Below are 18,483 nucleotides of genomic sequence, written 5' to 3'. Positions count from 1 at the left end.
AACAAAAAATATAGACATCATATAGGCATCGCTGCATCCGATAACACCTCTACTTTTAAAAGCTAAAAATATTGATCCCTTACGGCGAATTGTGTAATGAGAAAAAAAAACATACCACAAAATGATATCAATAAAAACTACAGATCGTCCCGCAAAAAATTAGCTCTTACACAGCTCCGTAGACATAACTGAAAATGTTATGGGGGTCAGAATATGGAGATGAAAGGAAAGTTATTTTTTAAGATTTACATTTTCTTTTTCAGTACTAAAAAACTTGAAAAACTGCAGTATTTGACTTCTAAGATGCACCTAGGTTGTAACGAAGGAAAACAAGAGTAATAATGTTTTTTATCAGACATCAGCTCAGACCCCCAATGTTTATAAGACCCCCAATCAAGCATCAGATCAGACACCATGTTACTAACACACCCATTCAGACCTCAAATCAGACCCCCTGTCACGGCTGAGGATGGGGAAAACCCTCAGCCGTGTGATGCCATGAGATGTTAGTGGCTGCTCGGCCAGGGCGACAGAATTAGGGAGCAGGTCACCTCCTAACGCATCCCTAATCCGACCCTAACTCCTAGCTGCATGAGCCGACCTTGAAGGTAGGAGGGCCCATGCTCAGGAACCTCGGATCCCTACTCAGCCTCCACCGATCCCTGAACTAGGAGCTGGGTAGACCACCTGTTCCTCCTGGATGCGGAGAAACAGGAGTCTAAAACTGGCCGAGCTGCAATGGGATGTCACCATAAACAGACTATGGATATGGCAGGAGAGTGAAAGACTTCCACCTCTACCTGCCACAGACACACTGACTGGATCCCTGGACACAAGTGCTGGCTGTCCACACACAAACATAAAAGGACACAGCACACAAATACACAGGGACCCAGAACCATAGCTGCAATAATAACGGACACCACATACACATAAACTTAACATCACATAAACATATAGTATCACAATTTATGACCACAAGGGTGGCCCTCACTGGCAGATTGTATATGGGACCAGGAGAGTGCCTCCAGCTTACTACAAGGCTGGAGTACCCCTCAGAACTCAGGTCTCAACTGAGGCTAAATAGCCCATGTAGCCACACCCACGCACCCAGAGCTCACAGACTAGGAAGGGAATTAACCCTTCACACACCAGGGAAGGGAAGACAGCAACTAAAAGGGGAATACACACAATAAACCCCGTGCACACCAGACATGGAAAGTGCACACATAAACACACATTGCCAAAGACAACCGCATGCATAGCGAGCCGCCCAGCAACCAGCTCAGGCTGCTCCACTGCCCAACAACCACAAGATGCCAGCGGCAACCACACGTGAGGCAAGATACTAGCCCTCACCTGTGGTTGACAACAATACCAGACCACGGGCAAATGCATGCGGGTCCCAAGGAGTCACGACCATGACCATGGTCGTGACACCCCCATTTTAATAAAACCTCCAAGTTAATCAGTCCTCATTTAGAAAAATAAAAAATCAACTCACCTCTCCTGTTCCGGACACCTCTCTGAGATTCAGTGCTCTTCCTGCTGTGCTGTAGACCGACGTTGCACAGTGTGAGGTCACAAAGTACGCCGACATCCTCACGCTGTGCGCAGGTCACAGCACAGCGCGCAGAGCCTGCAGAAGAAGGCCAAGAAGCGGGGAGTACAGAGCTAGCACGGGGAGAGCTGTATTCACCGCTCCCTGCTCCTCCTGTACTAATTAGTGTTTCTATAATTAGTTTTCTAGCTTCCCACTACATCATATTCAATATTAAATAGTGCCACTAGAAAGTACAACTTCTTACACAAAAAACAAGCCCTCATGTGGCTCTGTGAGCAAAACATAAAGAAGTTATGGCTCCAGGAAGGCAGGGAGTAAAAAATGAAAATCTCTGTGTCAGAAAGGGGTTAAGCCGTTCAGCACATTTACCAGTGTGTTCATAGCAGGGCACGTTTATATGTACCTCTGTTAATTGCCAAATAGTTTCATTTTAACTACTGATTGTAATTCGCATTTGAGGGCCTCAGTATAAAGGTTTAATATAATGTATTGTATAGCATCATTATACTGTGCAGTTTAATATAATGCATTATACTACTGCGTCAATATACCAGTTATTTAACGTGTTGTACTGCATCAATCTACGCGTTTATTCAGCGTGCTTTACTGCATTGATATGTACAGTATATTGTCAATACCAGTGTGTGGTGTTTTTGTAAAAGGGGAGGGATGTTTAATTGCAGCTTTGTCAGTTAATTACCAAAACATATGTGAGTATATATAAGAGGACCCATTTTTTTACTGGCACAAATAAGGCAACCTTTTTTTTTCTACTAGCAGACTAGAGTATGTGTCACGGTGGGGAGTGGCGTGAACACCCTACCATGCGGTGTCAAAAGGTAAAAGGGTATTGGCCTGGCCAAAAGGAGTAGTAAGGGAGCAGGTCACCTCCTACAGCGTCCCTAATCCTCTCACTGACTTCTCACCGTATGAGCAGACCCCGATGGTAGGACAGCTCATACTCTGGATTCCTAGAGACCCTGAGTCACCCTGGTAATCCCTCGCCAAGGAGCTGGGAAAAGACTACCTGTTCATCCCAGTCATGGAGGAACAGGAGTCTATCTGAGGCCAGGCTGCAAGGAGAGGGGAACACATACAGCTATAAGGAGATGGCAGGTAAGTGAAACCAGTAACACACTTACCTGCCACAGACACACTGACTGGAACCCGTGCACAAGTGCTGCTGTCCACACTAACATTAAAGGGCACAGCACAAACCACAACTACACAGGAGCCCAGGACATCCATAGCTGCAATAAACATGAGACAGGGGAAAGTCTAGCAAACATGCTGGACACTAAACATAACCAGCCATGTAACACAACACAAGACATACAACACCCTGAACATAACCCACACAAACCAAAAGATAAGAATGGAAGAAGACACCATAATAACAACAATGACCACAAGGGTGGACCTCACTGGACAGATGGGAAAAGCCAGGAACAGTGAACCACCAGCACACACCAAGCCTGGAGGAACAACTGAGCTTCAGGCATCCAGCAGAGGCTAAATAGTCCAAGCAGCCAAACCCACACACACAAACCCAGTGTTCACAAAACACTAGGAAGGGAGTTAACCCTTCCAACACCAGACAGAGGAAGGAAGCCACTTAAAGGGGAAGTACACACACAAGCATACCAAACCACACGTTACCACCAGCAACAGCATACGTGACAACCAGGTCACGGCAATCGCCCAGAAGGCCGAGACACTGCCACCACATGCTTTCACAGCAACACGTTGCCGCGGGCAACCGCAAGTGTGGCAACATTGTCATAGTGCAAACCAAAGGCCGTGATAGTATGATACCAAGTAAAAGTATTGCAATACTCTAAACCATTTGATGCAACACAAAACACAAAAAATACACAACATGAGGTTAATGTGTATTTTTTAGTGTATTTTTATTTATTTTTTTGTGTGCAGAATATCAACTGCCCATTATGTGAGGAACATGATTGGCACATGGAAGTTTAAGTTCATAAACCATATGCCTCACATTAGTAGTAACCTCATCAACTTACTGTTCACATACTGGGCAACATGGTGGGGTACATGTGAGGGACATGAAGGGGTTAATTACTATTAATGTGAAGCACACAGGGGTTCATTTACTAACAGATATACGCCACTTTTTGGTCCGTCTCATGTGTCATTTTCTATGCCTGTTTTAGGTGTAGAAAATGGTCTAAATCTACATCAGCAAGGGAGGTGACATAGATTTAGACAGGCGGTGGATCCGCCGAAGTTATGTAGAGGCCGGCTGTGAGGAACAGTGATGGCCAGTTCGCAGTGTTCGCCGACGAACACATGCGATCTGCCATCTTTATTCCCAAGTCCAGGGATGCAGAGGTAAGTCCTTACTTGTGCCTGCGCCGCGAGCCGCTCTGAAGCACATGCGGTCACCGAAGCAGGCAGTTCCAAGAACAGCCTTTATCGGACGTAAGGACTTACCTCTGCATCGCCGGACTTGGGAATAAAGATGGCAGATCGCATGTGTTCGTCGGCGAACACTGCGAACTGGCCATCACTGGTGAGGAACATGCAGAGTGATGATTTAATGCCTGCCATCTGCTGAGAGTGAGGGGTAGTTGGGCAGAGGAAATCAGGCTCCACAGGTGGCCCTGCTTCAAATCAGACCACTTGTTTACATTTCACACCGCACTCGGCCACACTGGCAGCTTTGCGTCTCTGGCAGGATGAATACCTGTGGGGGCTGAGCCGGTCAAAAAAGAGAAACTCTGTAGACATCATGGAACCGGCAGTTAGAAATTATGAACTAAACGTACATATTATAAATAGACCGTTTACGTCTCTGCAACCCTGGGCCCGAGATGGACATTCTCCCGGTCTTCGTGCTTGCTTGTCTGATGCAGAGACGGGGAGATATGGGGAACTCCTAATTGGAACCAAATACCAATGCTGTGCTTGGTCTCCACATGCTCCAATGGTCCAGGCGGATCCGTTGGTACCAGAACCATCTCCCTATGACCATCCAGTAAGGAGCGATGAGTGAGAATAGGTTTTATGGATTTTTGGCTACCAGGGAGAGAGAGTGGAATCCTACCAGGGGAGGGAGGGCGTGATCGCCTAAGGGTTAAAATGCCCACGCAGGGCACAGGCCTTTGTCCTTCTCTGAAGGGGGTCACGTCGTGTAATGTATTTGGAGGAACCTTGGAAAACCTTCTTATGTCACTGCCTCCCGTGTAGCTACAGCATTCACCATCACAGCTAACTGATAGTACCATCTGTATTTGTACATCTGACCATTGTATATATCTGTGTGTGTATATACAAATCCCCATGTCCGTGTTTCGACATTCGACATTATGTCATACTCTACCCGGGTTGGTTCCTGACCTGATATAATCCCGTTAAAGGACCGGTCTTATATCTAACGAGGAACTGGTGACAGTCTACCGGGCTGGCAGTGCTCTGTTTCACTGGGGCAGTAAAAGCAATAGTAGCTTTGGCGACAGTGTGACTTGGGTCAAAACAGGGAATCGGTGGGGGGGGGGGAGCAAGGATGCCACGATGACATATCACTTTCTGATAAAAGTGACGGGAAGGGTTAGGACTATGATGATGATTTTGTGTTGGACAGGACATGGGAGCGGGATCTGTGTGCTGAGGAAGAGGCGGCATCAGAGGAGAAGGGTGATGGCGTGGCTGCAATAAAGAGTGGAGGCAATGTATGGCCGGAGCCAGATCTACTTCTGTTTTGATGAGCTCAGGAACTGGTGATGCCACTGAAAACAAGTTTGGCTGCTGCTAGCTCTATGCGAGCAACTCATGTATGGCTGTTTTTCTCCACAAGGCCAACACACAAAACTGATCTGCAGGATTAAAATATGTCATTGACATTCAAACACAAGCATTGGCAACAGAGCTGTATTGCAGCACATGAGACGGCATCACCGAATCCAGTGGGAAAATAGAACTGGCCAGCATTCAATAAAGTCTGTCCTCTTTCTCCCAGTCTTCTTTGTGACAGCCAGGCCACTTCCACAAGCAGTACAGTGACCTTATCATCATCATTAGCTTCTTCTTCTCCTGCTCATACGCCTCCTCCTTGTCTTCTGTTCCATCATGAGACATCCATAACAGAATGTGCGACCATGGGAAATCTATTCGCAACCATCAATTAGCTTGTGTGCAAAGTGAACTCCCACGTGGCCAAGTTGCTGGTAGTGCAGTTGCTGCCGTACCACTTAGTTGTGGTAATTGCAGTGCAGTTCCATTTCTTTATTAAAACCAAGTCACCACTCTCCTGGTGTCTCTGCTATAACAAGTAGCAAAAGCTGCTGCCCCAACCCGATACAGTAAACGGACATGCACTGTCTGAACAGCTAGGTTCAGTTGTACCTGGACGATGCCTTTTCTCTGGCACACACCCTGTTCCCTGACCCTATGGACTTCTGGGAATGCAGAATGGAATAGTGGCTGGAAATGGCCAAGTTTGCTATCACAGTACTATGTTTTCCAGCTTCTTGTGTCATCTCAGGGAGGGTTTTCCTCATGGCGGGTGGCATTTTCCCGCCCAAGCAGGCAAAATTGTCCTACGCGTTTGCAAAACATTAGCTTTGTCAAAATAATTCAGGCACATGGATCCTTGAGGATTTTCACTCATTTCCAGCAGATGACAATGAATAGATCTGCCATTGCTGGGTATTTATGATCAGCCAGTGATGTGACTGCCTGCCTGTTCATGGTGTTCCATACTGTACTGCAGCTGCTGCTCCGCCTGGTGCCATTACTACTACCCCTAAATGGCTGCACATTGCCTGCCTTTTTTGTGAGGTTTCTCATTGCACTGCTGCTCCCAAAAAAAGGAGAATTTTTGGGAAGGCATCTGCCTCCAATACGGGACAATTATTGGATTGTTTTTAATTTAAAAAAGTATGACACATGAGACGGCACAGTGTTTTTTTAAGCAGGCTGCTTCTTAACACTGTCAATAATGCGTCCAAATGTGTTAAAGGGTTAAAAATACATTTTGCCATTGAATGTGTTATGCTTTTTAAAATGTAAAACATTCTAATAGCTGTCCCATATTGCCCAAATACCCAGAGCTATACATATCAGTGTCATTCTGACATTATTTAACGTTAAAGGGCTTAAAAGGGTGAGGGGAGAGAAGAAAATAAGAAAGAAACACAAGAGAAATAATATGTGTCCTAGGAGATCTTAGAGTGTGATATACCAGATCTCAGGCCAATCGGAGCACTTGTAATTGAGGTAGAATCGATTCAGACCCAAATCGAATTCTTGGAGTGATTTGTTTGAATTGGACCCAAAACAAATTTCAAGAAATTCGCTCATCTCTAAGGCGACTTTCACTTCAGTGTTTTCCCTTTCCGCTATTGAGATCCGTCATAGGATCTCAATAGTGGGGGAAAACGCTTCCATTTTGTCCCCATTCATTGTCAATGGGGACTGAACGAAACGAAGTGCACCAGAATGCATTCCGCTCCGTTTATTTGCATCCCCATCGCAGACAGAATAACTCTGCAAGCAGCGTTTTTCTGTCCGCCATGTGGTGTGGAGCAAGATGGATCCGTCATGGCTCACAATGTAAGTCAATGGGGATGGATCCGTTTTGGACACAATAGAAAACTGATCTGTCCCCCATTGACTTCCAATGGTGTTTATGACGGATCCGTCATGGCTATTTTACAGATAATACAAACGGATCCAGATGCAGACGGTTGTATTATAATGACAGAAACTTTTTTTGCTAATCCATGATGGATACAGCAAAACCGCTGGTGTGAAAGTAGCCTAATTAATGTCTTGTAGAAGTGTTTCATTTTTGCCTGGAGATAAGAAAAACTAGCAGCGGGGTATATTTTTCTCATGTCTTTCATCTTGCAGGAAAGTTCTGGTGAAACGACGAGAGGACTTGAAAAACCCATCTCAGTGTCTGTGAAAGGTAAGAGCCTTTCATCAATCTTGTAAATGTCTTTATTAATGGGACAATTGATAGGAAGTTCTGAGAAACCTCCTCTTCATCATCATTAATGATACAATTAATATTAATAATTAATTTAATGCCATAATATCCCTTTATATCTGTAAATAATAAATCAAGGCAACTGGACGTACTTTACAGATATATACCATGACCTGGATAAATGAGAACCTTCACAGCCATAGTATCCCTTGATCTTCATGGGCACCGGTAAAATGTGACACAAAGTGAATAGATTCAATCACAAACACAAAAATGATTGGAGGGTAAATGCCAAATCAGAATAAAGGTCACATGATACGATAGGCCAAAGAACCTGTATTATGTGGACCCATGGGGTCCTTCTCGAGTCAGAGTGCTCTGGTTGTCCATATGCCCTCTCAGACAGGTTCCCACCTTGCAGGGGAGGTCAGTAGTACAGGATGTAAGCATTCAGTCAGATTAGAGCCTGGTCCTAAAAATGAAGGGTAAATAGCCGTTGAAAAAATACCTGCAAAAGTGAAGAAATCTAATGATGATAAGAGAAATAAGGGGAGGAGGACACTTGCAAATTAGCTGGTAAAAGCTGATAAAACCAAACCAAACCTGCTGAGATGAAAGTACTTGTAATTTTAAAAAACTGGTTTCCATATCACAAGACCATCAATGATAAGGACAAGGTAGCAGTTACCTAAAGACCGATCAAGGGCAATTTAAAATAGGTGAACATTTTAGACAAGAGGGAGGCTCTGCAAAAAAATGTGTAAAGTACTTTTACTAAACTAGTCTTTGTTCAGTATAGGCCAGCATTACAGGAGATGTTGCAGGAAGCCCAGCAGGGTAGCAGGGGAAGGTGGGGGAGGGCAGTTTTGCAGATCCGAGGAGACCAAATGATTTCTAGACTGATGGGATCCAGATAAGAAGGAAGTTGCCAAGGAGGGCCAGGCAGCCAAGATCACAGGAGGTAGATCATGAAGGAATCCTGGGTCTCAGAATAGATGAGCCTAACCTATATCTGACAAAAAGGGCAAAGGGAATAGCCAGTGATAGGAGATCCCTCAATCCTGAAACAAGTCAACCAGTGGTTTTAGAATGAAACGTTGCACCAATATGTGGTGGGGACTATTTTATATCAGTGTGTTTATGCAGGGGATGCTACAGGTTATTGAAGATGGTAGTGATCACATTTCCTGGCTTGCAATTGTCTCAATAAAGCTGCGAAAAATAATATAATTTTGTTTAATTTTCCAGTGGAAGACGGGATGAGCGACTCCTATGGACATCTCCATTTATCTTCCAATCATAAAGCAGAAGATAACAATACCACACAAGATGATTCAATAACTCCTAATATACCCTCAGTCCTTCACAGCAGAGATCTATCCACTGATACCGCTGGTCACAAGAAACCTTCATCCAAGCAATTACTGATTAGTCAAACAAGAAGTAAACAGAAATGTGGGAACATTTTTTCTAGTGAGAACCTTTTGAAAAAGAAATGTAATAGAGATAATGGGTCATTTTCATGCTTGACATGTGGAAAGTGCTTTAATCGAAAATCTAATCTTGTTGCCCATCAGAGAACTCACACAGGAGAGAAGCTGTTTTCATGTCCTGAATGTGGGAAAGGCTTTAACAGTCAATATAATTTTTCTAAGCATCAGAGAACTCATACAGGAGAGAAGCCATTTTCATGTCTTGAATGTGGAAAATCTTTTAGCATGAAATCTATTCTAGTTAGGCATCAGATAACTCACACAAGGGAGAATCCATATTCATGTCCTGAATGTGGGAAAGGCTTTATCAATCAATCAACTTGTATTCAGCATCAGAGAACTCACACAGGGGAGAAGCCATATTCATGCCCAGAATGTGGGAAATCTTTTAGTCTAAAAATGTGTCTTGTTAGACATCAGAGAACTCACACAGGGGAGAAGCCATATTCATGCCCAGAATGTGGGAAATCTTTTAGTCTAAAAATGTGTCTTGTTGGACATCAGAGAACTCATACAGGCAAGAAGCCATTTTCATGTCTTGAATGTGGAAATTGCTTTAGTCGGAAATCAAGTCTTGTTGCCCATCAGAGAACTCACACAGGGGAGAATTCATTTTCATGTCTTGAATGTGGAAAGTGCTTTAGTTGGAAATCAGGTCTTGTTGCTCATCAGACAACTCACACAGGGGAGAAGTCATTTTCATGTCTTGAATGTGGAAAGTGCTTTAGTCGGAAATCAAATCTTGTTGCCCATCACAGAACTCACACAGGAGAGAAGCTGTATTCATGTCCTGAATGTGGGAAAGGCTTTAACAGTCAATATAATTTTACTAAGCATCAGAGAACTCACACAGGAGAGAAGCCATTTTCATGTTCAGAATGTGGGAAATGTTTTAGTCAAGAATCAGATCTTGTTAAACATCAGAGAACTCACACAGGGGAGAAGCCATTTTCATGTTCAGAATGTGGGAAGTGTTTTCGTGTGAAGTCATTTCTTATACGACATCAAAGAATTCACACAGGGGTGAAGCCATTTTCATGTTCAGAATGTGGGAAATGTTTTAGTCAAAAATCACATCTTGTTAGACATTACAGAACTCACACAGGGGAGAAGCCATTTATGTGTCTTGAATGTGGTAAGTATTTTGGTGCAAAATCCATGCTTATAAAACATGTAAGAAGTCATATATGAGAGAGAGAAGCCATTTTCATCTTCATGTTGAGGAAGATGAAAGACTCCACTTAGAGGAGAATCCATTTTCATGTTCACAATGTGGGAAATGCTTTAAGACTCAAACAAGTTTTTTTCGGCATCAGAGAACCTATACAGTGGAGAAGCTATTTTCATGTCTTGAATGTGAAAAGTTCTTTGGTCTGAAATCATATTTTGTTACACTTTAGAGAACTCACATAGGAGCACATCAGATAACTGAAATAGAAGAGAAGCCATTTATGTGTCTTGAATGTGGGAAGTATTTTACGGTGAGATCAAGTCTTAACTGTCATCTAAGAAGTCACACAGGGGAGAAGCCATTTTCATGTCTTGAATGTGGGAAATATTTTGTTCAGAAATCACATCTTGTTAGACATCAGAGAAGTCACACAGGAGAGAAGTCATTTATGTGTTCTGAATGTGGGAAGTGTTTTGGTGTGAAATCAGTGCTTATAAAACATCTAAGAAGTCACACAAGAGGGAATCCATTTTAATGCTCATAATGTGAAAAAAGGAGAGAAGCCATTTTCATTTCTTGAATGCGGTAAATCTTTTGCTATAAAGCAATTCTAGTTAGACATCAGAGAACTCACACAACGGAGAAGCCATTTTCATGTTCAGAATGTGGGAAATGTTTCACCTGTCAAGCAAGTGTTTTTCGACATCACAGAACTCGCAACACATATGAGAAGCCATATTTATGTGGGAAGCCTTTTATTCAGAAATCAAGTCTTGCTAAACATGAGAGAATTCACTTAGAAGAGAAGCCATTGTAATGTTTAGATTGTAAGACAAGTGAGAGATGTGGAGCTTCATTGTGAGACCTGCTGCCTAATCATGTCTTCTGTATAACTTAAAACGGTTGTCCGGTTTCCTATATTAATGACCCATCCTCAGGAATGTGAGTCGACCAGTATTCACTGACATTTAGAACGTGTAGAAGAGATCTGGAAACAGATTTCAGAGGAGACATGCTTGAATTTGATCGATAGCGTGTCCAGTACTGACAGACTGCAGAAGGAGAGACATTGCTACTCTCTCCCTGTTAACTGTACATGGCTCCAGAGGGAGGGTATCATGAACATCTTTGAATGTGATTAAACCCCCTTCCACCATCAATCAGACAGCATACTTGCAAAACGGTAAAAAGGAACTCTATGGGCAATATTGATCCTATAATGTCTGGACTAAAGAAAATGCAGCCAGCGGGGATGCTGTATGTGGTCCTGAAGTGAACTGAGCCAGGCTCGGACTGGCCCACAGGGATTATAGGTGAATTTACACCGGTGGGCCCCTGAGCAAGGTGGACCCCTAGTCTCCCACCCCTTGTATAACACAGTAGACTTGCTGCACTACATACATATATTTAATGTACAGCACCTCAACCAGCCTATGTTCATATAAAGCTAGCCAGTATCCTCTTTTCCCCAGGACCTACCTTCTCATAGTTGCTGCAGGGACCCCCATATTCAAGCATCTGGTAGCATCTTGCTGCTGTGTGAGCAGGTAATATTTGAATGTATCCGTACGGTGGACCCCAGGCACCCCTGTCCGACATTGAACTGAGCATACACTATAAACCCTCCTAATGTGTTGATTGCTGCTAAATGCGGTGTCATCATGGCCATAACAGATGACAGTCACAAATACTTGTGCTGGATGTGATTTATCAGTTGCTACTTGAAATTTTGATAGAGCTGAAGATGAGGAGACCCCTACTATCAGAATATTCATTTTTAAATAGATAGCCCAAGAGTGTTGTCTCTATCTGAATAAAACCTCTACTAAACGAGTTATTACTAATATCGCTAATACCTCTACTCTTCGGGATACAGAGAATCAGATTTCGATTGGAAATTTAAACAGAAGAAGTTCTTCGCCATATTTTCCTCTTGCCCGAGACCTACAAGATTCCAAATCTACATCCAGAGTCACTACAGTGACACCAACAACCGGTGAAACTTTTATTGAGATTGGGACCCAACATCTGATATTTCTACTTTTATTCACTACAGACATAAAATCGCGGAGGTAAGACGCCAAGTGCCAAAGACCACGTGGGTGGGACGCCACGGCTGGCACCGCTTCCTTCATCTACTGAATACAAACAGTGAGTAACATACAATACCTCTACATGCCGGCAAATGTTATGGTGAACACGTTCTAAATACTGTCGGAGATCTTGGAGAGAGTCATCTATGAGTTAAGACCAGGGAAGAATATTTACGCCACATTACAATACTCTGCTGTGTTTTACAACAACGGGGAATAGCCTGCAATATCCCTACATGCTGCCATATACATCGGGGACATTATTGAAGCAATATAACTAGCATCTACTGAACATCATTTGGAAAGTCATTTTTATTGATCCAAATTAACAAGGAACATATCTCTTATATTACAGCACTTTACCATATGGTGCAATTTATATACTACTTTTAATTTTAGTAATTAATGGCCATTCTGTTATTAGTGGATTCCTTCTGTGTATGCCGTATTTGTTCTTAGACCGTTGATGTCATGTGATTTTTATACCTTTTATCTTTGTTATTTTTTATTAAAATTTGATCCATTATTTATATCATTTCCTAGTGGTCCCGACTGTTAGAGTGCCCATCTCTATTTATTCTTTGACTAAACTTATTGATCAGAGTGCATCAAAAGATTGGTACACCTTTCCATAGTAGCACAGGGTGAGCCCTCCTATATATATATTCCTTCTCTGATTAAAAGTTGTAACAGGTCAAGGTCAGGGCAGCAGAAAGTGTGCAAATCATAGAAACAAGTCCAAAGGATAGGCAGGCCGCTCAGACTCGATATAGTGATAAGGCACGGGTCAGGTAGGGCAGCAGAGAGTCAGAATCTGGGAATCAAGTAAAGTTTGAACCTGGACAGACAAGCAGATTATAGCACAGACACTGGGAAGCCTTCTGTCCGCTCAAAGTAACAAGAAAGCAGCAGACATAACAAGAAGGAAAAGTCCATAGAGGCGTAATGGACTTACAGTTTGTCTCGACACTTGCTCAGCAAAGTTTGAACCAAAAATATTAATAGAGATATTAGTTTTACAAATTAGCATGTATAAGAGTAGGTCTAGGTAATGTCTAGGAGGCACATAGGCCTCATGAAATGTCAGTAGGCTGTAAGACAAGCTTTAGCTGATGCCAGCAGTGGACTCTCCCAGCCCAAGTCGCAGTTCACAAAATAGTATTGGATTGGCAGCTATACAACATGTGTCAAAAACCTTGTTTTTTGTAGCCTACCAGTGATATGGGCGGCTGATGAGAAATAAGGCCCGTAATATGGGTAAGTAGTGCCGCAACAGTGTGACTCCTATTAGCAGCACGCTGTTGCAGTGTAATCACTATGCTCATGTATATGTACACTCACCAATCCCATCTCGGCCGCATAACACTTACATCAACAAGATATTTAGTGGTGCCGGAGTCGGTCGACATGATTGCTGAGTGGCCGGTACATGATCGATGAGCACATATCATTGCCAGGCGCTATTTTCTTTTTGTGCCCGCATTGAGCAAGAATGGAGAAAGTAAATACAACTGGTAGCAGCTAGATCTCTTGGGGCAAAATGGCAGCAGGCTCTTTGGGGCCGGTGTGGTAGCAGGATCTTTGTGTGTGTGGGGGTGGTCCGATGACAACCTCCATGCTGTTTTATGGATTGCTACAATCTTCTTGCTTAATCTTCCCCAGTCAATGGCTGGCTAATGTGAGGTTCTTAAGACACCTTCTCCCGAGGGAAAGTACCTGAGCATTAAGAACTGCAAAGTCAGCAAGTCTACTGTAAACTTACACTGCCTAGGTTGAAGAGTGTTCAGAACAAAAGCCCAGAACCATCACCTCTTGTCCAATGACTGATATTTTGGAGATGGGAACAGGTGTGTGGCACATGGAACCCTCCATCAAGTCACTAAAAAAAATGATGTCACACTCACCAGTGGGTCTCCTAACATTAGAGGGGACTGAAACCACAATGTGAGCTGGAAACAATCGTGTATGGACTGTCTAAAAAGTTAATAAAGCTTTCCCACCCTGCAAAAACTAGAAGGAGAAGGAGGAAAAACTTTCCTAGAAGACGCCTCCACCCGGTCTGTCTTCATTATAAATGAGATTTTCTAGAAGCAACTTGATGTAGGTGTGGACTGCCCCTATCTCAGCACTTACCTACAAAGGAATTAACATTATGGAGTGAATACCTGAGGTGGAATCCACATTCCAGACCTTCAAGCAGACCTGTATGTCTGTAAGCAACTTTTCTTAGAGGTAGATGCATTCTCCTTGGGAGCTGGAACTATCCTCACTAGGGATGAGCGAATCGACTTCAGATGAAACATTCTGTTTACACCAAATCCGGACTCTACCATTTGAATGTCTCAACAGAAATCGAGACTCCTCAGACCAGGCAACATTTTTCCAGTCTTCAACAGTCCAATTTTGGTGAGCTTGTGCAAATTGTAGCCTCTTTTTCCTATTTGTAGTGGAGATGAGTGGTACCCGGTGGGGTCTTCTGCTGTTGTAGCCCACCTTTCTTTCCCATTCTGACATTCAGTTTGGAGTTCAGGAGATTGTCTTGACCAGGACCACAACCCTACATGCATTGAAGCAACTGCCATGTGATTGGTTGACTAGATAATCGCATTAATGAGAAATAGAACAGGTGTTCCTAATAATTCTTTAGGTGAGTGTGTATATATATATATGTACACAATGTATCAGTCTCAATTATTTGTTCAATATTTTGGCCCAATATGAAAAAACACTTCCAAAGTAAGTTACACGTCATAGAGATTCTCATCTTGGTTCTTAACACATTAACTAAACAATGGCAATATATATTTTTCAATGGTCTTTGATGTCCTCTGTCTCATGATAACACTGTAACGTATATCACTTTTTTTTGTTACTCATTACACACAGGAAAAGGCGCTGGTCTCTCTGGTGGTCGAGACAGCGGGAATGCACATAGACCGGAACTTTTGCCTATAGTGTGCAATTACGGACACCGCTGCTGGATTGCCGGGTGTTCGTAACCCCTGGAAACGCGCAGTGTACAATGCAATGGAAAAACGAATCAAGCCAGCAAAAGAGGCAATATGGACTTTTACTAAGACATCCAGTAAACAGTTTATCCAGCACGGAAGGTTTAAAAAGTATTTCAAGCTTTAGGTCCCTTTCACACGAGTGAGTTTTCCGCACGGGTGCAATGCGTGAAGTGAACGCACAGCACCCGCACGGAATCCGGACCCATTCATTTTAATGGGTCTGTGTACATGAGCGTTGTTTTTCACGCATCAGTTCTGCGTTGTGTAAAAATCGCAGCATGTTATTTATTCTGTGTTTTTAACGTAACGCATAGAAGAGAATAGGGCTGCGTGAAAAACGCATTGCATCTGCAAGCAGGTGCGGATGCGATGCGTTTTTCACTGATGGTTGATAAAAGACGTTGTTTGTAAACCTTCAGTGTTTTTTCTGAACAACTGAACGCAATTGCAGACAAAACTGACTGAACTTGCTTGCAACATCTCGCGATTATCACTAAACGCATCCAGACCAAATCCGTCACGCTCGCCTGCAAGGGGCTTTATTGAGGATACATGTTAAAAACATTCCAGGGCATACCGCTTTGCCATAATCCGTTAATGCGTTTCAACTGTTCCACAGTCTTACTCATGACTAACATGCATGGAAAACAGCCCGGTCTATGTAGGGGCTGTACCCCCCCCCCCCCCCCCATCATCAGGTGCAGATTAATTGATACATAGATGCAAGTGGTAACATTGTATTCCACAAAAAACACCTGATCCATACAAACAGAAGTAAATTAGAACCAATGCAATAAAAATATATGTGGGACATGATGTCGATAGTATGAGATACCAAATTATAACCAATTCCAGTGGAAAGGTATTTAGTTTGCATAGAATGTCACCATATTTTATGTAACCCAGATTCAATAATAACATAGTAAAATCAGTAATGTAGCCTCATTTCTTGTTTTAAATTGAAACCATGGGGTACGCGGGAGCGGCAGTGGAAGATCCAGGTCGCCTCACGGTTGTGCAGCAGCTGCTGTCTGTCACCACCTCGGGGGGTTTGAAGACCCTCTCTATGCCCATAACTCTGAACACTTTAGTTGATCTGCCATGTGCCTGAACAAAACAGCGTGATATATTAGATATATTCCTATTTGGGTTATTCTGATTAGAAATGTCATTTAAATGTTCCAGGATACGGGTTTTTCATTTTCTGGAGGTGGACCCGGTGTAGCATTTCTGACAGTCCACACACATAATCATATATATCACATATTCAGAATTGCAATTGATGTATGACTTTATAGGAAAAGTAAATTTTCCTTCTGAATCATAAAAAAAAGCGACGGGTGTGTGTGAACTGGAAGACTCTGAACGGGTGTGAACCGCACCTAAAAAACACCTTTCTGCTTCAACCACATGGCAGATCTATTGCAACTTTTTTTAGGAGGGAAGGTTATTTTTTCCCTCTAATGTCAGGTCTAAAAAGGTGAGCGGGTAAGTGGATGGGCCGCAGCCGATAGCGTAGAGAATGGTCTAAATGTAAGCCTGCAAAGAAGCTCAATGTCTTTGTCTTTGTGTCTTGTGTTGTCCACCCTTTTCCCTCCTCTCTCTGTCATCTAAGTCCAATCCTTTGGTTCGTCTGATCTTCCTCTCTACCAATTAGTCTCTTCATGGCAATTTATGAGGTCAGATCACTGGTCCACATATAATAAGAAATAAACACAACATTCAACATATCATCGAACAGACAAACATAAAGGGCCCATGTTACACAAGCATCTGAGTTATCTGACATCATAAATCCCTTGGAGCTCCAATAAAACAAAACACCCATGCACATTACACACAAAACATTATACAAATATAAGTGGTTCCTCTTCACACACTCAGTGCCTCAGTTTTGTACATTGACGTTCCCTTGCTGCAGCTCCTCATTCACAGCTGTTTATAGCCACACACAGAATTGCAAGAGAGAAAGAGATATTATAAACTCAATTACCCATTTCTGGAGAATAATGCCCATTCTTCTTCTCTCCTGCAAACTGAAACTTATACAAACAGATGCAAACCCAATTATTTAAGACTAGAGTTAAACGGACACCTGGATGTTCGGGTTCGATGAGTTCGGCCGAACTTTACAAAAAGGTTTGAGTTGAAGTCAATGGGGACCCGAACTTTTGAGCACTAAAATGGCCAGGGTTCCTGGCCGGAGAGGGAGCCTGAGAAAGGGAGACCACATCCAAGGGAGGTCAATGGATGAAATTAAATGTAATCGATTGGAAATGTGGGACAAAGTATTGAAGCATAGGCTTCCAAGTTAAGGAGGGGGAGCGCGGCAATAACCCACTCCTGACTCAGGGAGGTAGTGACGATAAATAATACAGGACTCTTAAGATGCCCTGTTAATGGAATGATTAATTAAAAATACAGGGAATGTCACTGGGGTATTTTGGATTAGGAAGCGTTAGACAGGAAAGGCCCTGCTGCCGCTTCGTTGACTCTAGATAACTTCTACCTGATCGTACGTCCCTGTGACGTCCACCATCCATTTGGATATCTTCTCTATCAACTTTCGATGTTCTTTTCTGAGCCTACCATGTTGATCACGGTTATCGGCGATTCAGGGTTCCACGCCGGAGAGGGAGCGTGAGAAAGAGAGACCACAGCCAAGGGAGATAAATGGAAGAAATTTAATTTTAATCGAGCTGAAATATGGGAAAAGTTATTAAAGCAAAAGGATCGAAGGAAAGGTACATTTTAGAAATTTAACTCCCTGTCACCTATGCAGAGCAGGGGTTTTTCATCGCCAGAAATGGGTTAATGTTACCCACCAATGGAACAGATTATTTTAAATAATTTCGGTTCCTGTCACCTATGCAGAGCAGGGGTTTATTCATGTCAAAAATTGCAAAATGTCACCCAAAAATGTAAAAGAAAAATTAGTGAAATTTATTAACCTGTCAACTAGGTAGAGCAGTGGTATATCACAGCCAAAAATTGGTTAATTTCATCCGAAAATGTAACAGACAAATTAGTAAAATTATTTTCCCTGTCTACTAGGAATAGCAGTGGTATATCACACCCAGAAATTGGTGAATTTCACTCGAAAATTTAACAGACCAATTGAAATGAAATTACATTAAAAAAAAACTTGATTTATGAGATGGACGTCCATATGGAGTAGGAGTTTGAGGAGGC

General features: G+C 42.8%; 1 protein-coding gene across 4 annotated transcripts in view; it reads left to right on the top strand.

The window, feature by feature from the left end:
- LOC122934737 (oocyte zinc finger protein XlCOF22-like) overlaps nucleotides 1–18,483 on the top strand; it is a 676,648-nt gene that overhangs the window by 8,381 nt on the left and 649,784 nt on the right. Inside the window, exons 6-8 of one of the 4 annotated variants that reach the window (XR_006388679.1) lie at nucleotides 7,445–7,502; nucleotides 8,772–10,957; nucleotides 11,352–11,578. The exons of 2 other annotated variants lie outside the window; for them this stretch is intronic. Coding sequence is in view for 1 of the 2 variants with exons in the window: in XM_044290410.1 (XP_044146345.1) it covers nucleotides 7,445–7,502; nucleotides 8,772–10,207 (1,494 nt within the window). In the remaining variant the exon portion in view is untranslated. Of the gene's footprint in view, nucleotides 1–7,444; nucleotides 7,503–8,771; nucleotides 11,579–18,483 lie in introns of those variants that run through there. One more of the 4 variants, XM_044290410.1, reaches the window with a different exon arrangement.

Source organism: Bufo gargarizans, chromosome 4 (genome assembly GCF_014858855.1).
Source record: "Bufo gargarizans isolate SCDJY-AF-19 chromosome 4, ASM1485885v1, whole genome shotgun sequence".
Taxonomy (NCBI): domain Eukaryota; kingdom Metazoa; phylum Chordata; class Amphibia; order Anura; family Bufonidae; genus Bufo; species Bufo gargarizans.
This window is presented reverse-complemented; position numbering and strand designations above follow the sequence as displayed.